The sequence below is a fragment of the Leopardus geoffroyi genome, chromosome B1 (genome assembly GCF_018350155.1).
Source record: "Leopardus geoffroyi isolate Oge1 chromosome B1, O.geoffroyi_Oge1_pat1.0, whole genome shotgun sequence".
NCBI lineage: Eukaryota > Metazoa > Chordata > Mammalia > Carnivora > Felidae > Leopardus > Leopardus geoffroyi.
In genome coordinates, this window is record NC_059327.1 from 74426245 (window position 1) to 74449183 (window position 22939).

General features: G+C 36.7%; 1 protein-coding gene across 15 annotated transcripts in view; it reads right to left on the reverse strand.

Annotated features, from left to right (window-relative positions):
• Positions 1 to 22939, reverse strand: part of ARFIP1 (ADP ribosylation factor interacting protein 1) — a 129016-nt gene that overhangs the window by 22811 nt on the left and 83266 nt on the right. For 13 of the 15 annotated variants that reach the window (XM_045465626.1, XM_045465618.1, XM_045465603.1 and 10 more), the window contains 3 exons: positions 22500 to 22721; positions 14146 to 14303; positions 7791 to 7965 (listed from right to left, as the gene is read on the reverse strand). In XM_045465626.1, coding sequence (XP_045321582.1) covers positions 7791 to 7965; positions 14146 to 14303; positions 22500 to 22721 — 555 coding nt within the window. The remainder of the gene's footprint in view (positions 1 to 7790; positions 7966 to 14145; positions 14304 to 22499; positions 22722 to 22939) is intronic. The other 2 variants (XM_045465642.1, XM_045465633.1) reach the window with 1 other exon arrangement.

A 22939-nucleotide genomic window follows, 5' to 3' on the forward strand; every position in this document is an offset into this window, starting at 1 on the left:
GCGTCGGGCTCTGGGCTGATGGCTCGGAGCCTGGAGCCTGTTTCCGATTCTGTGTCTCCCTCTCTCTCTGCCCCTCCCCCGTTCATGCTCTGTCTCTCTCTGTCCCAAAAATAAAAATAAACGTTGGAAAAAAAAAAATTAAAGAAAAAAAAAAAGGTTTTTAAATTAAGTAAGTGCATTAATCAAATATGTGTCCAGGATACATCCCCAAGTCTGGTTCATCTTTTTTAGTCCCGCTTGTCATCCTCAAGTCACTGAAATATAACAGAGGTAAAAACCCTGCATTTAATGGGTATTGCTAATTAATTGACATTACCTTAAAGTAGGGAGTATATTTCATCTTTCTTAACATAATAACATAATAAAATCAACAAGATCCTTACTTTTTATTTATACTCTAAGCTGCTTTGTTGACTCTTTTGATATATTCAAGTTTTCCTCCCCTAATACATTAGGAGCCCTGAAAAGAGATTTACCACTCCCAAATTAAATTATAGTTCTGTTAAAGGAAATATTAATCTTAAATGACTTTTCATGTTTTATGTGATTCCAAGCCATGTAAAAAGTTGTTTTAAAATAATAAACATGAGGGGTGCCTGGGTGGCTCAGTCGGTTGAGCGCCTGACTTCGGCTCAGGTCATGATCTCAGTCTGTGGGTTCAAACCCTGCGTCTGGCTCTGTGCTGACAGCTCAGAGCCTGGAGCCTGCTTTGGATTCTGTGTCTCCCTCTCTCTCTGCCTCTTCCCTGATCACGCTTTGTCTTGCTCTCTCCCAAAAATAAATAAAAACATTAAAACATTTTTTTAAAAAACCATGGATTGCTCACTACGATGTGCATATTTTTTCTGTAAATTTTTTGCCTTCTTCACAAGCAACAGTACACACTGCAGACGATAGAGGCATTTTTGAGAGTATGCTTTGCCCTCACTAAAGCAAAGAATGAAGTAATCAGGATTTGCCCTTTTGTCCTGTTATGGTGGACTCTCATTTTCTTCCATCTCTTTCTCTTCCCTGCAGTGTACCTCAATTCTGGGAAGACACACAAACTCACGTTTGCTAAAATAACTATTATCTATTTAAACACCATTGCTAGGCATCATGAGGCTGTAAAAGGAGGCATGGTACCTTTCTCACAAAGTCTACAAAATTCCAGGAATGTCTATTCTCTTCTCGTTACTAAAGTAGCCTATGTTTTGTTTTGAACCATGAAAGGAACAATGAAAGGTAAATAAACTGCCTTAAGTCACAAAACAGCTCATGTTACATTACTGAAAAGACAGGAAAAAGAGAAATGATGATGAAACAGAAACATTAGAAGAGCCTAATTAACTCTGTTGTTACTGCTATGCAACTCAATGTTGTTTAGTAAAACAGGAAGAGAATATCAGAGATTAATAAGGATTGTTTAGGTTAAAGGTAAACATAATATATCTTGGGGGTGGGTGGATAAAGAGCACAGATTGTACATAATAGAATTCAAATTTCTCCATTAAAAGCAAATGACAAGAGAGATGTGCACATATCACTCAGCATGAATGCACACACAGGAATGTGTGTATTTTACACATCTATTTTCTTTGTTTTCCCAGAAAGAAGGAAGGCTAGACTAACTACATATAAACGCTTCAATTTTCTAAAATATAGAGAAGAATCCACCTTTCAATCCTTCTCAAAAAAATTTTTTTTAAGTTGTAAGAATGAAACAAAAACATTCTCACAATGTTTGGCTACTAAAATATATTACGACAGTCACAGGAATGGTTCTTAGTCCTTTACTCAGTGACTGTTTGCTTTTACTTTATGCATCATTTTAACTGTCGGGTTATCTGGCCTCTCATTTTAGAACAGAAGTGTTGCTATGGGAAGACACTTGAAAAGCCATGAAATGAGAGATGTCAAAGAAAGCCTCCTCCCCCAAAAGCTGCAAAAAACAGCTGTAAAGACACGCATTAACCTTTAGGATATTATCAAATTACAAACTAACACACTACATGATGTTTAAAATAACCTATGTTTTAAAAAATTCAATATACAATATTTAAGAAATAGGAAGAGTATATTTTGTTAAAATTCAAGTGCTACGTGGATTACCTGACACTTTGTATAAAGGAGATATTAAGGTACAAATTCAGCTTATTTTAACAAAAGAAGAAAAAACACAAGATTTCAGGCACTTCACACTGCCAAGAAAGCAAACAGGGATGATAAGACAGTTTGTAAGCCTATAGGCTTGCTTTTTCCTCCTTTTGTTAGAGTTATTAAAAATAAAAGGGTAAAAGTTGCTCAACAATAAAAAAGTTTTCTCATGAATCTAAGTCTTCATCCAAATTACAATTATTGATTGCTTAACATAAAACAGAGATCAATATTATCTCTTTATAGTTTTTAAGAGTTAAATAAGAGAAAAAGATCAGAGTTTCTTTATAGATTTTACTTTAGTTGATTTTTAGCTGATTACGGAGTTCAAATTGAAACTTAGGTTAATGACAACTGTGGAAAGCTGAAAACAAAGAATATCTCTAGGACTCTCTAAGAACATAAATCCTTGAGAATAAAGGCAAATTAAAACAAATTTTATAGTAAGGTCAAAAGAAGACGTGACAATGTTATTCTCAAAGGCAATGACTTCCAAACCTTTATCTCTGAAGACTTGACCCTGCTCATTCCAACTCCAAACTCACATCATTAACATCCTACCAACTGTTTCTATGTGAATATTTTGTCATCACCTCAAACTGAGCACTGGGTTAAACGGAATAAATACCCATTCTTCATCCCTTACAACCTTCAAGCCAAATTAGCTTCCTCTCTTGATTTCCCAACCCCTGTCATGCAGACTTGAAATCACTGTATTCTTTCCTTTCTGCTGCTATTGGAATTTACCCTACGTCAGGCTCTTTATCACTTCATTTGGCTATAAAAGATTCCTCACTGGTCTGCGTGCTTCTACTTTCTTTCTTCCTTTAAACTGTAGTGTTTTTAAGTCATATATATATTTTTTTACTCCCAACTTTACAAATTCTTCAATGCCAACAAGATAGAGTTGGATTTTAAGAGCCATCCTGACAGACATTTAAACTTCACAGAGATGACCTGGCTGGTCCCTCATTACTCAGTATGCATCCTTTTTGAGGCCACAATTCAATCTTTATGTGAACAAGGCTCTATACAATGTGGCTTCCAATTACCTTTCTGATTCTCTCTTCCTTTAAAGCATGTGAAGGTTATGTTCCATCATGGTAGTCTATTTCTCTACTAAACATGAGTATTCCTCTATTCTTACATGCAGGCCACTGCCCTTGCCAAGAAGGTTCTCCTCCCAATTCTTTTAGGCCTGTCCTCCTGATCTTTCAAGGCTAGGCTGAAGTCCTTATCTCTTCCATGGATCTTTAAGATTTCCCTGAACAGTCAATGCATTATCTTCACTTACCACTGAGAAAGCATTGCTTATGTAATGCCAGATGATATAAATTTAGTATTTCAAATTAATATGTTTGTTGAAATAAATATAGTTCATGTCTCCTGTCACATCTTTTCTAATGTCAATTTCTGCTCGTATCCGCAAAAGAGACACAAGGGAGGCAGGATATAGGTTAAGTTCAAAGGTGTGAAGGTGATAACTTCTAGAAAACAAACCCATCCTATGTTTTTGTAACTCCCTAAGATCATAAACTTTATTTTCCTTCTCCTTCATCCCTTCACCTAGCCAAGTGCCTGGCATACAGCAGGAATTCTATAAATACTGGTGAACAGTACTTTACCCTTATAGACAGTGTGTTTTTTTTCACTTGCTTAACACAAGGCATGATTTACCCTCATTTTTCCAGAGGAAAATACAGAAGCTTGGAGAGACTTGTCCAAGATCATAATGTTAGCAGGTGGCAGAAATGGGTCTGGAACCCAGGTTTTCATGTTCTTACTCTGGAATTTTTTGCAAAAGATACAGTCCAACTTGCCTATTCATTAGCCTATGCTGCTCAACTCTAGAGCAGAGCAGAGGACAGCAAAAAACAAGTGAGGCAAAGCAAGGACAGAGGAGAAAGTATACAATTTCTTTTCTACCTGCCACCTCTGTACCTCCTTCGTATTTCTCACATTAGCAACCCAGGGCTACTTCAGCCAGTCATGACACTAGATTTAGGCCCCAAATCATTTCTTCAGTCTATCTTCCACAGCTCAAATATTGATTTTGGTGTTCCCAGATCTAGAACTTTTCCTGGACACATGAAAAGGAAGAGCCTAGGTTATGTCATACAACTCTTCCTCATAAGTGAGGAGCAACTTTGCAGTGGGCAGATCAGAGAGAGGTTCAAAAGATCAGAAGTGAAGGGGATACATGATCACAGAAGATTACGTGAGATGAATTCACTCATCTGGGAAATACACATGATGAGAGTATATGACTAATCAGAAAGTAAGCTTCAAAAGGACAGAGTTTTGTCTTTTTTTTCACTGACCTATTCCCAGTATAGAAAGTATCCAATAATTTTTACTGAAAGAATGAAAGTATGAAGATTGTCATGAGGATTGAGAGAATACATGTAAAATGCATAGTAACTGACAAATAAGAAGTGCCTTCACTAATTCAAGTCTACATCTGGGATCTCCTAAGATCCAAAAGTAGTTCTATTAAGACACGTAACAGTCACGTGGCCACTGCTTATCTTTGTGTGGTTTGTCTATTTTTATTTACTCTGGCAAGAACCATATAAGCAGAGCTGCTTTGGGATACTGATTCTTTCAACATTACTTTCTCTTTTTTAGAAAGGCAACACAATCATCTAAAATATAGAAAAATATATAGAAAACAAAAATTACCCATGATCTCACCATCCAGAGGATAGCACACAATACCGTTACATTCCGACGGAACAGTTACCATTTTATAGATTTCCTAAAGTCATTTTCTCTATTTGCAGAGGTCCTGTACCCGTAAATTAGGCGAATTCCTTTCCCTTCAAATTAGCTTTGGATAGAGCCTCTAAAATGTTAGCTGGTGCATACCTCATGTAGCACTATACAGTATACAGTGCTGAACTGTTACAGTGGGAGTATATAAAAAATATTTTTGTATTTAAAACATATATCTAAGTATTAATATATTCCTATCCATTAAAATATTAAGCAGTGTAACTGATCTCTCTCTCTGTACATATGTACCTACAGAGAGATACATCTACAGAGATATATACGAATGACTAAAAAGAATGACATCTGATGTGCTAGCCAATGAATGCTGAAAGGCTGCACTGCATTCTTGCTGGAATGATGCGGAAATCTGTCTGATAACTCTGCTCAGGTTTCCTTTACTGACACTGTAATGGCTTCTGGTGAATACTTTTCACCCACTGCCGCTAAAAAAAAAGTGAGTGATGGTGCAGGACTTGGTCGATCCTAAGGAAATGTATTATTCTGCAACTCTTATGGTAGCCAAAAGAGGTTCTAAAAAAATGTTAAGGAAAAACAAGAAGATATCAACAGACAATTAAAACTGAAGAATAATTTTGAGAGGTACGGTACCTAAAGAAAGCAGATTTGAAGACCTACTGTGCCTTCAGAGGATGTGAAAAGCATGAGTGGACCACTAACATGCAGTGAGAAGACCCCATCGCCACAAGACTGAGCCACTCTGCCTGCTCTGTGCTGCGTCCACTACTGGCTCCTCTTTCCAGAACTGCAATCCCCCTCACAAAACTGAGTATGCAGACATGTTAAACAAAGGAACCTGTCCTGTACGTAAACCAAAACTCGGGAGTTTGTTACTATGTGAATCCATCTCCACATGAAGCCTACAGCAGGCCCATCTCAGCTCTCACCATTCTCGCCTTTGGATGGGTTCATGTTACACAGAAGTAACGTGGAAAACTGATTTCTTGGCTTATTTCTTCTAGGTTATGCTAATGAGCCTTTTAGTCATTCCTCATTTATCAATTACTAGGAAGAATGTTCTTCTCCTCCTAAAATCTGTACCTATCATTAATAAAAAAGTTTCAAAATATTCAAAGCAGAATCTCTCATTATGTAACTTTTTATTTTATTATTTACTTATTTATTTGTTCTTATTTTAAGATTTTGGTTTTTTTTACATAATCTCTACGCCCAGTGTGGGGCTCGAACTAGTAACCCCGAGATCAAGAGTTGCACACTCCCCCAACTGACCCAGCCGGGTGCCCCAATTATGTAACTTTTTAAAGCATCTGTCATCAACACCAATCTGAACATCAATAGTTGAACATCAAATATTTTTTTGCAACTCCATGTGAAAGACTGGGACAGTAGGGTTGATGATGACTTTTATGACAGAAAGATAAATATATTTTTTGCTCTTCTAAAAACTCAAACACTGATTACAGCTGAAATTCCATTTTGCAGCTGTAATGAAAGGGAGTTAACAGAAACAAAAAACTTTCTATTTATCTCTCTTTAGGGTGACATTTTATTTTATTTATTTACTTTTTAAATGTTTATTTATTTTGGGAAGCCTGGGTGGCCCAGTCGGTTAAGTGCCTGACTTCAGCTCAGGTCATGATCACACAGTTTGTGAGTTGGGCCCTGCGTCAGGCTCTGTGCTGACAGCTCACAGCCTAGAGCCTGCTTCGGATTCTGTGTCTCCCTCTCTCTCTGCCCCTCCTCTGCTTTCTGTCTCAAAAGTACATAAACAGTAAAAAAAATTAGAAAATCATTTTTAATTTTTTTTAAATTTATTTTTGAGAGAGAGAGAGAGAGAGAGAGAGAAAGAAAGAGAGAGAATGAGAGAGAGAGAACATGAGCGGGGAGGGGTAGAGAGAGAGAGAGAGAGACAGAGACACACACACACACACACACACACACACACACACACACACACACGGAATCCGAAGCAGGCTCCAGGCTCTGAGCTGTCAGCACAGAGCAGGATAAGGGGCTCCAACTCACAAACTGGGAGATCATGACCTAAGCTGAAGTCGGATGCTTAACTGACTGAGCTACCCAGGTGCCCCAGAAAATCATTTTTAAAAAAATGTTTATTTATTTTGAGAGCGAGCGAGTGAGCTTGTGTGCATGCCCGTGGGGGAGGGGCAGAAAGAGAAAGAAATTGAGAGAGAATCCCAAGCAGGCTCCACACTCAGCACAGAGCCCAACACGGGGCTTCATCTCACGAGCAGGAACCAAGACCCAGATGCTTAACCAACTGAGCTGTAGGGTGACATCATTTTAATGTCCACAAACACATGTACCCCAGTGTTTATAGCAGCACTATCAACAATAGCCAGATTATGGAAAAAGCCTAATGTCCACTGACTGATGAACAGATAAAGAAGGTGTGGTATACATACACAATGGAATATTACTTGGTGATCATAAAGGATGAAATCAAAAGGCCATTTGCAACGTGGATGGAACTAGGGTGTATTATGCTAAGCGAAATTAAGTCAATCAGAGAAAGAAAAATATCATATGATATCACTCACATGTGTAATTTAAGAAACAAAACAGATGAACACAGGGGAAGGGAAGCAAAAACAAGATAAAAACAGAGAAGGAGACAAACCATAAGAGACTCTTAAATACAGAGAACAAACTTAGGGCTACTGGAGGAGTGTTGGGTAGGGGTCAGGGGTAAATGGGTGAGGGGGAATAAGGAGGGCACCTGTTGGGATGAGCACTGGGTGTCATATGTAAGTGATGAATCACTGAATTCTACTCTCGAAATCATTATTACACTGTATGTTAACTAACTTGGATTTAAATTAAATTAAAATAAATAAAGTCCGTGAAAGTTTATCTCAGAAGGTAAAGACTGAATTTACCTTATTTTCTTCTAGAAATTTCAACTTGATAGAAACATCATTGCGCATCTTATCGTATTTTTCCTTATGTGCTTGAAACAGATGCTGTGACTGCTCAATCTTTGGCAGGGTGTTTGCATCCCGTGGTCCAAGATTCAATTCTTCCAAATCAGTGCGATAGGCATCATATTCGATCCTGGAAAGAACAGAGTAAGTGAAGCATATTACAAAAACAGAGTCAAATAAATTCAGGAGGTGAGCTGGAAATACATGACAGTCTCATACGGTAATAAATAATAATTCTCGTATTATACCTTATGCTTTTAAAGTCATATATTTCTTTAATACAAAGAGCTGTTAGTACAAGCATGAAGGGGGAGCTGCTTATTAATCTAATTAACTATTCCTTCCAAAGTACAGTATTAACTGACATGCAGAATTTCCAAAATTGAAAAACCAGTTTAAAAAACAGATGTCAAAACCTAACGCTAACAAGATCAAGTGATCTATCTCCCATGAGAATTGGTTAATACCAACAAAACAAAGCATATTAAGATGGCAGACTTGAGGATGACATACTTTAAGTGGGAAAAGGAAGTTATATTGAAGGTCAGCATCCTTAAAGTATAATCTAGCCAGCAAGGCACAACAGAAATAAAATGCAAGCCACATATGTAACATAAAATTTTCTAGCATTCACGTAAAAAGAATAAAAATTAATTTCACCTTTTAAACAAAAGATTTTATTTTACCCAATGTATCTATAATATTATCATTGTAACATGTAATCAATGTAAAAAAAACCTGTTACTGAACTATTTTACTTTTAGGGGTGGGCTAGTAGTGAATCTTTGAAATCCATTGTCTATATTTCACTTCTATCACATCTCAATGTAGGCTAACCACATTTCAAGTGCTAAACAGACATATGTGGCTAATGGCTACCATATGGGACAGAGCAACTCTGAATGGATTTCTGAAACATTAGTATTTACAACGTGACAGTGCCATCTATTGTAGAGCACTTAACACCTTGTGCTCCTTAAAACACCTACTCCCTAATATTCTCCTACCACTAACTGAAATACTACCCACCATCATCACTCCATGATCACACAGCACCTCACGATGCCTCTGTCACAGTACTTGTGTAAGTAGTACTACCTTGCTTATTAAACAGACTTATCTAGCAGTCTCTACTGAAGAACAATGTGACCTCTGATTTAGTCAAAATCAGCATTACAAAGCTTATGCCGTAGAACTAAAGCTCTTTATTCAAGTATCCAGAGTACAATCTATATCTCCTATTCTGGCAATTAAGAATATTTTAAACAACATAAACTATATCACATATGTGACTTGAGAAAGAACATATCGGTCCCTTGTACTGAGTCTAATTTATTTTTATCTTATACTGAATTTAACAAACTTGAACTTTCAGGGCCAAGAGAATCATTCATTCATTCACTGGCACATTCAACAAATATTAAGTGAGCACCTTCTATGTTCCTGGCACTGTACTAGAAACCAGAGCTCTAAAGATGAATAGATAAAAGTTTATCTTCAAGAAGCTTGCAGTTTAGAAGGAGAGAAGCTCTTAAACAGCTATAACAAAATGAGACAATGGTAACTGCCACGAGGGAGGGAGAATAAGGCAGGGTGGAAATCAAGAGGAAGAGCTGCCTAATTAGGTATCTCAGAACAGAATTAAAACACCACAATTAAATTTTAAAGGATGGTAAAAGCTTCCAAGGTGGACTGGGGCAGGGAAATAGAGCAATCCAGGAAGAGAACAGTACGTACAAAAGCAAAGAATTGTAAGATACCATGATACATTTGGGAAGTAATTCACTATGTTAGAACCTGAAGTTGGAACATGATAATGGAAGGAATTAAAGTCAGACAGGTAGGCAGGACTGCCATTATGCAGGGCCTATAGACAATGTCAAATGGAATCAGATTTAATCCAGTAGGTCAAGTAGTGATGGGAAGCCACTTAGGAACTCTGATCTAGAAAGTAACATGTTCTATCTATTCAGAATAGAAGGATGGCTCTAGTGGTAAAAAATGGAGGATGGACTGGAGGAGATTAAGAAACAGAAAGAAGAAACCAAATAGAAAACCATGGGCAAAAGACAAATGAGTCACTGAATCAGGACAATGGCAGTGGGGTTAAAAAGGGGAGACAGATATTAAAAATTTAGGAAGCAAGACTGACTTAGTAATGATAACAAATTAAATTCCATGGGTTTCTAGCCAAACTGAAACCACTCTGATCTTTGCTGGCTCTAATGTCTTGAACTAGATGTTTTTACCTTTCTGCTCTGGTTTTTCATCTATAAAGGAGAATAACAATCTCCACAAAATAATCATATAAAGTACTTAGGATACCTGGTAATAACTAATATCTTTAGAGTGCTTATTATTATGGCCAAATTAGAAGGGAGCTAGCCAGAAGCAAATATACTAAAAACAATAAAAAATGAAAGAAAAAAACAATGAAAGAACAAAAATAGTGATACATGGTGATTTAATGTGAAGACAAATATCCTTCATTAGTCTTAGAGAACATTTCTAAACAATAAGATTAATTTCAACATATTCAAGGTTACAATACTGACCTTATATCCCTTAATTTTTACATCCAGAGTTTGTAGATGGTATCAAAGTAAAACTTTCCGTAAGAGCTTCTCTATCAGTGCTCATTACCAATAAGAGAAGCACACTAAATTTTCAAAATGCAACTCTTCACTTCAAGGGTGCCAATCTGAACTGAATCCATATCAATATAGTTAGTGATAGTTGGTTACTCTATGGCTTATGTAAAACTTCTAGAGAACAGGTGTTGACATCTGAAAAGTCCTGACCACAAATGACTCCCTTGTTGGTGCTGCTATGGAGAAGTGCTGAATGGGCTGTTATAAGATTTTCTATACACGAAGCACCAGAGGGCTAGGAAATACTTGTACACAATGCATAATAGGGAGCATTAAAAGGCCACCCGGACATTTGCCTAAATTGCCACTTTTTGTGCTGATCAAATAGCTGACCCTTGCCCTAAAAGTCAGTAAATTCTGGTTTTGACAGAGAAGAAAATTCAGCTACTGAGAAACTTTTAATCCGGGATTCTTTTTTAATGTTATCCCTCTGTAGGCAGAGGTTGTCTAAAGGTTTCCTGATAAGTACATATAACCTGATTTATAACTCTGTTCAAAAGTTTCAAATAAACCTATATAATGGATAGATTGAGATCTTTTATCACATTGTACTTTAAACATCAGATATCTCAATATAAGATGTGAAAATTATTATTATTATTATTTTTTAATTTTTTTTTCAACGTTTATTTATTTTTGGGACAGAGAGAGACAGAGCATGAACGGGGGAGGGGCAGAGAGAGAGGGAGACACAGAATCAGAAACAGGCTCCAGGCTCTGAGCCATCAGCCCAGAGCCTGACGCGGGGCTCGAACTCACGGACCGCGAGATCGTGACCTGGCTGAAGTCGGACGCTTAACCGACTGCGCCACCCAGGCGCCCCAAAATTATTATTATTTTTAAAGATTTTATTTTTAAGTAATCTCTACAGCCAACATGGGGCTCAAACTCACAACCCTGAGATCCAGAGCTGCATGCTCCACCAACTGAGCCAGCCAGGCGCCTTATATTTTTTAAAATAGGTATGAAAATATGAGATAAATCCAGTTCAAATTTGAGGCTGAATGATCAAAAGTAAAAGGTAGAAAGCTAATGGGCTCTCATTTTGGCTTTGAAATTGGCTCCAAATGAGCAAACCTTTTAATCTCCAGAGGCTTTTCTCCTCTACAAATTAAACAAAAAGTGATCTGTGTGCTGTTCAGTGCCTTATCTAATGAATTTGTCTTTCTCTAATACAGGTAAATATTAAGAAAAAAATTTTTTAAAGTAAGCTATATGTCCAAGGTGAGGCTTGAACTCATGATCCCAAGATCAAGAGTTGCATGCTCTACCAACTGAGTCAGCCAGGCACCCCATTACATGGGTTAATTAATTTATATTTAAAATTTTATTTTATTTTAGCGAGAGAGAGACCGCAAGCGCGCAGGAGTTGTGGAGAGGGGTAGAGGGAGGGAGGGAGGGAGAGAGAGAGAGAGAGAGAGAGAGAGAGAGAGAGAGAATCTCAAGCAGGCTCCACACTCAGCATGGAGCAATGTGGGGTTCGATCCCATAACCCTGGGATCATGACCCGAGCCGAAATCAAGAGTTGGACACTCAACCAACTGAGCCACCCAGGTACTCCTATTTTTCTGTTAAGGTTTATTTATTTTGAGAAAGAGAGAGAGAGCACACACATGGATGTAGAGAGAGAGGGAGAGAGAGAATACCGAGCAGGGTCCTGTCTGTCAGCACAGAGCCTAACGTGGGGCTCCATCTCACGAACTGCAAGATCATGACCTGAGCCCAAATCAAGAGTCAGATGCTTAACTGACTGAGCCACACAGGCTCCCCTGGGTTAGTATTTTTAAATGCATCTTAGAAATAAAGGCTGAAGAGAAAGATTTTACATGCTTAAAATAAAACATATTTTAAAACATACTAAACAAAAATATATTTTAGGCACTGAAAATGTATTTCAGGATAGGTGGACAATTACAAAGTACAGAAACAGAAACTAGATTCCTGTAGTTCTTTACTGGGAGGTGATAGTGGGTAATTTTGGAATAAGAGAATTTTTATCTTCAAAACCCACAAATATTAAAACAATCTGAAACAACAGAAAATAAGAATGCTTAAAATAATTAAAGAGATAAAAAGAAGATTCACTATAAACAAATTGGGGCATTATTCCAAGGAACAGATTTGGAAAAGAACCAAATAAAATTTATAAAAATAAAATAATATACATAATATTCCTTTGAAAAAATATAGACAATGTCCACAAAAAGATTTAAATGGAGACTGGAGAACCAATTACTAAGAGTGTTATTGAAGGGATTCCTATTGAAGGGTATCTTACTGAGAAATTCCTTCAGTGTTACTGATAGACTCCTTCAGTTTATTTTTTTCCACCTTCTGATTTTAATACTGTGTTAATAAATAGTTCAAACGATAAGGAAAAGTAAAAAACCAAGTCTAAAACCTAAATAAGGCACACAACCCCATCTCTACCCTTCTATCAAACACCCGCAGCCATTTATCTTGACCTTCATTTCCAAGTCATTAAGAGTCACGTTAATACTAAACCTAAAATTACAAACACATAATAAGACAGAAGCATCTGTTCTTGTGAAAAGATTAAAAGTTAACTTCCCAAGGGTTTTGGACTTTTACTTATGTAAGGCATAAGGAAACATATACTTCAGAATAAGCACTCAAAGACTAGAGAGATGACTTTAGTTTTCATGGCCATTTGTCATGTCATATTAGGGCAAGGGGCCAAATACTTCTAAAAGGTATAGTTTGCACTTATTTTCAACGATGCTATAAAAAGTTTAACAGAAAATAAGGATTTCAAGTATTTAGAGGAAAAAAAAAACCTCAAAGGAAATCAGAATGAATGGGAGAAAAACTGTGCTGGAAATCAAAAGTTAAAAAATGCTATCACTGATCTGCTACTTTTTAGATCTTTGTAAGTATTTATTACAATGTACTTAGGTTACCTAACAGGGGAGTTATGAGATAGAGGAATAATGAGTGTATGTGTGTGTATAAAATGTATGAAAACACTGCGTTCAAACAGCTCTGAAAAGAAGCAAAAGGTAAAATATGAAAGAGTTCGAAGCTGGTCAGAGCCTAGATAAACGGAAGAGCAGGCAGTTGGTATCCAAAACACAAACAAAATCACAAAAGCAGGTATGAGCTTGTTACACTGAAGAGAAAGTGAAACTACGTCTGCTGTTGCACTGCTCCTACTGGGAAGCAGCAGTAAGAAGGCTGAAAAGATAGGCTTAGGCCAGACTGTGGAGAGCATCTAGTATCTACCTGGTAGAACACAAGGCCCTTGTCCTCTTCTAAGGAAGCTGGAGATGGGAGATCCTCCACCTCCCTATTCTCTAGCAGGCAGGGTTGGGCACATGACCAAGGTTCAATCAGACACTCTCTAGGCAATGAAGCAAAGTATTCAGGGGCCTTTTGGAAATGACATATGGTAGCAACATCAAGTACCAGAGGTACCCAGCATCGAGGTCCTAATTAGATTCTTCTGAGGCATTACCTTGACTTTGGTTCCTGCTTGTTTCTAGAATCTGTTCTCCTGCCTTTCTATTAGTTTTATGAGCTATCCTATAACCTTGCACTGCGTTCTTTTTCTGGGTTGACTTCTATCACATGCAATCTAAGACCTTAAATGAATTATGTACCATCTGCAAACAGACAATATAATGAAAATTTACACCTACCTCGCACTTTCATATTGTTTCACAGTCATTAATGTATCTTCAATTGTTTTATTCACCAAAGTGTTCACACTGGCAATAAAAAAATTAATGGCTCCAAGAAGAGTCTCTCCATTTTTTGCCAGTAGCTTCTGGGTATCTGCATTATAGCCAAATTCTTCCTAAAACAAAAAAGTCACCTTAACTTACCCACTAATAAGTTAGTGAATGTGACAAAAAAAATCTCAAACATATCACTAATGGGAAAATATTTGATTTAAAATACTTAGCTATAGAAGTTTTTTCTTTTATTTTTTTAATGTTTATTTATTTACGTATTTTGAGGAGGGGGGTGGGGTACAAAGAGAGAGAGAGAGAGAGAGAGAGAGAGAGAGAGAATGAATCCCAAGCAGGCTCTGCACTGACACTGCAGACATAGGGCTTAATTACATGAACTGTGAGATCATGACCTGAGCCGAAATCAAGAGTCAGATGTTTGACTGACTGAAGCCCACCCAGGCACCCCAGAAATTTTTTCATTTAATGTTTAAATAAACGGAAATCTAAATCACAGCTAGCTAGCTATATAGTTACCAAAAAAGTTTAATAAACCAAAATTGCCATCAGCTCAGATGTATAGCTAAAATTAAATGATTTTGAAAGTTAAACTACTTGAAATAGAATATTTTCATTTCCATGTTTTGTTTCTACTATACTATAAGCACAGCTGTTAAAAAGAAAAATATAGCAGATTATTAATCAAAGAAAACTATAACTTTCACAACCAAATTAGGTTAACAATTGACTAAAACTTTCAGCCATAAGACAGATTGCAATTTTTGTGTTTTGACATAATCTCCTCCGTCTATAAATATTAACAATGTAGGTTTCTTTGTAAACTCAGTGACTAGTTGACTCCCAAGCTCAGGTCTATGTAGGTGCAAGGCTGGGGAAGGATCACTCAACACCAGTTTGAGCACATTCTCTCTGAATAAACTGAGTCTTGGCTTAGAAAATATTACATATAACTCCTTCAGATATGGCAAGTTGTAACTCTAATTTTCAAACTTGGACTGGTTTTCCAGTCCAAGTTTGATTAATTAACCTATTATGAGGACACATCTGACCAAATAAAAACTTTGGTCATATCTTCAGAGTTCTGAAGTTATGAAACACTTTTTAATTTCAGCTGAAAAAACATATAACATTAAATTAAATATTAGAAAATGCAAGTTTAATGTTAGTGCTACAGATATCATTCAATTTCTAGGTGATAAAATATTCAATGCTAATAAATAGCAAGAAAGTAAGATTATCTTTATTGTGCTAAAAGCATTTTCCATTTAAGAGACATCCATGTAACTCTTTACTCTGGAATCAGTCTTCAAGATTTTATAAGCCTTGATTTGTAAATATTGGCAGATACAGGATTACATAAAGGGAGTATCAATTAATGTATATAAAAACGAAAAGGAAAGGCAGGACAGCTGAAGCTTTTTGGCATCAAGTATTTACAAGCTAAGTCATATACTGAAGACTATATGTTACTGGAAGTATGAGCGCCTGGGTGGCTCAGTCAGTTAAGCGTCTGACTCTCGATTTCACATCAGGTCATGATCTCGTGGTCATGAGATCAAGCATGAGCCCCACATCAGGCTGGGTGTGAAGCCTGCTTAAGATTCTATCTCTCCTCTCCATCTGCCCTTCCCCTGCTCACTCTCTTGCTCTCTCTGTCCAAAACAAACAAGCAAACAAAAATGCTACTAGAAGTAGAATAATACAAGAGAAAACAAGCTTTGTGCAGTGGCAGTATTGTAGCCAATGAGGTTTACCCGAGGAGCTATTGTCGCTAATACAAGAGAAAACAATTTTACAACTTTTAGAAAAAGTTCACATAACATACTACAAGTACTTATTATCTTTGGCATTCATTAAGAGACACAGGGTAAAATTAAAAATTCTATAAATAAGAGGAAGAAAAATACGAAGTTAAACTGGTGTTAATACCATGGTTCATAAAAAATAAGAAAGCCTTTTCTACTCACTGTATAACAAAGTATATATGATTAAAACATACCCCTGTAACACTGTTCATATCTAAAACTTCTCAACATCCACAATTTCACATTATTAACACTGAAAATGCCACAAGTCCTAACTTAACCAGAGAGATCTATACAATCTAGAAGACTACTCTTTTACTAAAAACAAACAAATAAAAAAACCCCAGAGTGCACTAAGGTGAAACAGCATCTGAGTGAAAAGTTGTAAAGCAGAATTTGCAATACTGTATTTACAATTACAAAACAGGCCTAAATTCAAAGCAGATAGGAAGAGTAAACTGCCACTGTTCTGTTTCACGAATATAAATCCCACCTGTAATTCTGTGAATATAAAACTTAAGGTTTTAATGTATAATTTGAACACTAGCTAGAATAAAAGGGCTTTTTTTATAGTAAGGTACAAGAGACATAGTAATAAAAAGATATACAACTGGGACGCCAGAAAGAAATGAATATATTATGTATATGCATTATAAAGAAACACATAAATTAAGTATGCTCTTTTATAATTAAGTATGCTTTTTTGGCACTGAAAATAAGTAAAACACGATTTGATTCATAAACTTCCTTTAGTTGATAAGTTGTCTCAGTATTTCTGGTTGGGCAGGGACATTTTATACATTGTACACTGCCTTCACAATTACAAATAAACTATACATAAAGTAATCGAAGGGTGTATGCATTAAGAACAGGGCCCTGGTTCTAATCTGCTACTGAACAGCGAAGGCCAATACAATTCCTTAATCTCAATATTTGTTTGCTTTATACAGAGAAAGAATAAAGTTTCAAAACATTTCAATTTTTTTTCTCTTTAGCAGCTCCTACATCATTTACAACATTTACCAGATGTAAATGACCACTATTTCCCATTAAACTTATACATTAGGACCAAATAATAGAAACGGCCACTGGATCTAAAACCTCCAATTTTAGTACTATAAAGTATTACCTAATTAATAACAAGTGGGTTAATTTAAACCATGCAAAGCAATAAAAAATTAGTCTCACAGGTACTAACTGATAATTGACAATATTATGGACTGTGTGAAATTCCCTAATCTTGAAGTATGTGTTACTAAACTGAGAAAAAACAACTTAATGAGGTGCCATGGTGGAACACAACTGGGAGTCAGAGGCACATAAATGGTAAAAATCGAGTCTGGGAATTCAGTTTGGGATTTCCTACCCTGATTCTGCTGACTGGATTTGTCTCTTTTATGAATAACTCAAATTCTTTTTGTGTCAATTTCTTAGTAATAAAATGAAGATAATTCCCTTACAAGTTTGATAGGAAGCGTAATAAGAGAACCTTCATAAAGTTTCTGACAGATGACAGGCATTCAATAAAGTTCCAACTCCTGTCCCCCTCAGATCTGTTTTCTCTACTGCTGGATACTGCTTGTTTCTCCAGAAAATGAAAGAACTGCACTGATCTTTAAAATCTTCCTTCCCAGGGGTGCCTGGGTGGCGCAGTCGGTTAAGCGTCCGACTTCAGCCAGGTCACGATCTCGCGGTCCGTGAGTTCGAGCCCCGCGTCAGGCTCTGGGCTGATGGCTCAGAGCCTGGAGCTTGTTTCCGATTCTGTGTCTCCCTCTCTCTCTGCCCCTCCCCCATTCATGCTCTGTCTCTCTCTGTCCCAAAAATAAATAAACGTTGAAAAAAAAAAATTTAAAATCTTCCTTCCCAAATGCCACAATCCCCAAACAGCCATCATAACCATCATACTTTCTTCCGTGCCACTACGTGCGATGCCTGTGCTAAGTATTGTCAATGAATCTCCCGTCCTAAGGCAGAAGGAAGGGAACACCAGCTCTTCATCACTGAACTCTATAAACTGTTTTTCAAGAACAATCCATTGGCAAAGAAGAGAGTTATTTTGCTGCCTTGCATAATTGATCCTGATTACCAAAAGAAAGAAAACTGGATTGATAAGGAAGAGGTTGCCTGGAATATAGGCAACCTCTTAGGGCATCTCTTAGCACTACCAGGCCCTGTGACTAATGTCAATGGAAACTACAACAACCCATTTCAGTCAGGACTACCAATGACCTGGACCCTTCAGGAATGAAGGTCTGGGTCATCCCACCAGGCAAAGAACCATGAAAGGCTGAGGTGCTAGAGCCAATGTAATATGGAATGGGTAGTGGAAGAAGCTAAGACCTTGTAACAATTTCTACAACTGAGGACTATAACTGTTCTATTTTGTTGTTAATATGTGTGTGTATATAAAGCAAATAACTTTGTTTTCTTCCCTCTCTTATCCCCTTAGCATACAACATAAGATATATTATTAATTTTACATCGTAGAACTTAACTTACAGGATATCAAGGAAAAAAGTGAATGTCACTCAAGAACTTTGCATCCTCTTCTGGGGAATAGGTTACTGAGTCTTTGATAGTATGCAGGATAGTCATATCACATTAGGTGAAAGTAAGACTTTGTTACTGTCTTTATTTGGAGATTAAGTATGGCTTAATGATGATGGTTAATTTTATGTGTCAACTTGATTAAAGTGTCCGGTTATTTGGTCAAATACCAGTCTAGATGCTGCTATGAAGATACAGATTTTGGGGGTGCCTGGCTGGCTCAGTTGGAACAGTGTACAACTCTGATCTTGAGATTGTGAGTTCAAGCCCCATGTTGGGTGTAGAGATTACTTAAAGATAAAATCTTAGAATAACAAGATACAGATTTTGTTGATGTGATTAACATTTACAATAATAAACATTCCAGATATGATTTAAAGTTGACTTTCAAGAGATTATTCTCCATAATATGAATGGATTTCATTTAATCAGTTCTTCCAAGCAAAAAGGTTGAGGCTTCCTGGAGGAGAATTCTGCCTTAAGATTGTCACATTAGAAATCTGGCCTGAGTTTCTACACTACTGACCTACCTTTAGGATTTCAGACTTGCCAAGTCCCACAACTGGGTGAGCCAATGCCTTAAAATAAATGTGTGTGTGCTGGTGTGTGTGTGTGTACAGTGTGTGTTATGTACACATCTCCTATTGGTTTTCTCTGGAAAATCCCGATACAAAAATATCCACCCTGTAAATACTGACTCCAAATTTCATAGTCTCTAATAGGTTCTAGTTTACCATTATTTTTATATTTATAAACACCAGTTAGAATGTTCGATCCAATAAATTTTCTATTTCTTACATTATTTCCTTCAAATCACTTCTGCATACACATTGGACTTTAGCATTTGTTCACTAACAAATCATATCAAGTATGTTTTGGAGTATAAGCATCATAAAATAAGAATATAGTATGTCTTTTTAGCAAAATAGGATAGTCCAAATTCTTGTTTAAAAATGCTGCATGATGGTGTCATGCCTATTAAACTACTAACTAGATAAAACTACCTGTGATGATTAATTTTACATGTCAACTTGGCTGGGCTATGATGTCCAGATGTTTGGTCAAGTATTATTCTGGATGTTTCAATGAAGGTGTTTTTTGAATGAGAGTAATATTTAAATTGGTGGAGTGCAAAAGCAGTAAAGCAGACTGTCCTCTGCAATGTGGGTGGGTCTCATCCAATCACCTGACCTCCCTAGAGGAAAAAGGAATTCTGCTAACAGACTGCCTTCGGACTCAAACTGCAACTCACATTCCTTGAGTCTCCAGTCGGCCAGCCTATCCTACAGGTTTTAGATGTACCAACGCTCCATAGTGCTGTGAACCAATCTCTTAAAATACATCTTTCTACATATCTACATATCCTATTGGTTCTGTTTGTGTAGAGAACTGGACTAATATAGTACCACCTTTCCTTTTTGTCCTTAAAAACTCATTGGCTCTTGAATTTAAGAAAACTCATCTAGTATCTCATCATCAGAAGACTCATAAACTGAGATTTCACTTGTATTATCTATTTTGTCATCACCGTTGAGTATCTTTGCTGCTGTCTCTTTGCAGTCATCTTCTGATTTGTCTAGTAATTGTGAAATATCTTCCTCTGGTAGTATCTTCTCTTTGCCATTATGGGAAAAAAAGGAAAAATTCTACATTTTCAACTATGTTGCATAAACATTAAAAAAAAACTACAGAAACAGTTTCTTCAGATTTCATTTTGGAAACACAAAGAATACTTATCTCTCTATTTCACTTTTTCTAGGCAATGCTATCATTCTTTTATTTTCTTATCATCTTGGTAATTTTTAACATGGTTGGAAATAACTGATGAGTAATGATGAAATAATTCCTAAGATGATGAAATAGCAAAATGTTTTAAGTAGCAATATATGATCATTAAGATCCCATTCTGTGTCTTTGATTTCCAATGGACCCATATGGTAGTTGTAAGATAAAAAGTTGTATTCTGTTAAAAAAAAAAAAAAAAGGGAATAAGTACATTTTCTCACTGGACTAAAACTCATAAAATATCAATCCCTGCAAAGGGTTAGAAATGTTCAAATAAGAAATTCAAAAATTAGAGGCACCTCAGTGGCTTAACTGAGTTAAGCATCCGATTCTTGATCTCAGCTCAGGTCTTGATCTCAGGGTCAAGTTCAGGCCCCTCACTGGGCTCTGCACTGGGCATGAAGCCTACTTTAAAAAAAAAGCAAGAAACTCGGGCGCCTGGGTGGCTCAGTCAGTTGAGTGTTCGACTTTGGCTCAGGTCATCATCTTGCAGTTCCTGAGTTCGAGTCCCGCGCCAGGCTCTGTGTTGACAGCTCAGAGTCTGGAGCCTGCTTCTGATTCTGTGTCTCCCTCTCTCTCTCTGCCCCTCTCCTGCTCACGCTGTCTCTGTCTCTCAAAGATGAACAAACGTTAAAAAAAAAACTCAAAAATTCAAACTGGGTCCAATGGACGTGAATACTGAGGATTAACCTCTCAGTTCTATAAAAACAACAAAAACAAAAGGATCTGACATCTAGAAAAGATATCAAAGGTACCTACTACTAGCTAAGACAGAGCATTAAATGAGCTAATACATAGATAAACCACTTAGAACAGTATTTGGCACATAGTAAACTCCTAATCCGTGTTAACTACTATAATTAACAGGGTCTACTGAATGTAGCATTACTAAGAACACTGAGAACACTGTTGCACCACTTCTGCAGATCCTATACCTTGGCTACCTCCTTCCACACTGTGGGGCTTTTTCTCCAGATCACAGACCCTCTAAATATTCTACTTACAAGGGATAGCCAAAAGGCCACTGAGAAACATAGGCCTGGTAGCTCCTTCCTGTGCACATGCATAGGTGAGCCCCACCCAGAGGTGCCCCCTCCTGGCCTCACTGCCTGTACATGACCTTGGCTACTAAACAAAACAAAATAAATACATGTGTGTCCGTATGTATAAAATACAAATAAATTCTATATATAAAATACAATTTTCAGCTCTACCTCTTATTTGTTTTGTGATCTTATAAAAATTACCTAACCTCTCTTGGCTTCAGCTTCCTCATCTATAAAATGGGGATAACATTTCTTGCAGTCTTGCTACATAAATTATATGATATAATGGCTATAAAGCACCCAGATCATTACAGTGAAATTGTGGACACCCAATAATCGCAGCTGTTATGATTAATCAGCTTCCCAAATATTAGATTAGCACTTTTTGTCTATCTAATGACTCAGAATTGAATCTCAGTATTCTTCGCTATTATGATATATATTGCCATGTCTACCCAAACTTTCTTTTCCAAGACTGTAGATATTATTAAATACCTTAATGCTCTAAATTATCTAACTCTTCAAGTTAGATGTCTGTAGGAAAGGGATTTTGCACCTTTTGGCTCCAGGTGAGGAAAAAAAAAAAAGACATCAAAGAAAACACTTCATATATCTTAAGAAATTCTTAGGAATTCTTTGCTGAATGCTTATAGGGATATATACAGAAAAATGATTTCATAATTATTCTAAAATTCTTAATTTCTAAAATTCACAATTCCTATTAATGAGTCAGTAAAAGTATATTATGAATCCAGTCAAGCACGTTACTATTTGTTCAAGATACTTGGACAACTGGTAAAAGATTTTCAATAGGTACCTGAATTTACTTTTTATCCATGCTCACATACACAGAGCTATGATTCCTTCTAGATTCAAGCAGGTTGAGTACTTTCCTTTTCCTTTCCTCTAACCAAGTTCCCTTCCCCTGAAACCTCCAGCTGACATCTCCGGTCACTTGGGCCTTATTAAAAATCATATAAAATATCTTGAAAGAACACCTCAAGATTCCAGTTTTATTAAGAGTTAAGCAAATCAGAAACATAACAAATTATATCTTGGAATACTATTGCCGTTCTCCTCCTCCACACTCTCCAATAGTTATTTAAAATAATCTTACATGGAGTTCTAGGGACTTCAAACTCAGGTCAGCAAATGCATCTCCAAGTTGCCTTTGGGTATGCACCATCTGGAAAAGCTGGGTCGACAGTGTCTGAGCCAGTCTTAAAATGTTTTCATATTTTTTCTTGTTATCTCTTAATATATCAATCTGAGCTTCAAGTTCAAGGTCCACAGTTCTTGATCCACGGCCTAGCTTCTCAGAGATAATTTGTCGAGTACACTAAAAGTGGAAAGATGCACTTTGTTTAGGAAGAAAAAAAAAAAAAGAACAAAAGAGAAAAGAGTAATATAGGATCCAAAGTACTAATGCTAGAGCATTTGGCATATAGCATTTTTGGCTTCAAACAAGCTACCCTTAAAAAACTGAAAACTATCAGTCCACTTAGAAGTTCACTCAGACTCAAATAAACTTACCAGTAATATCTACTATTACTAATC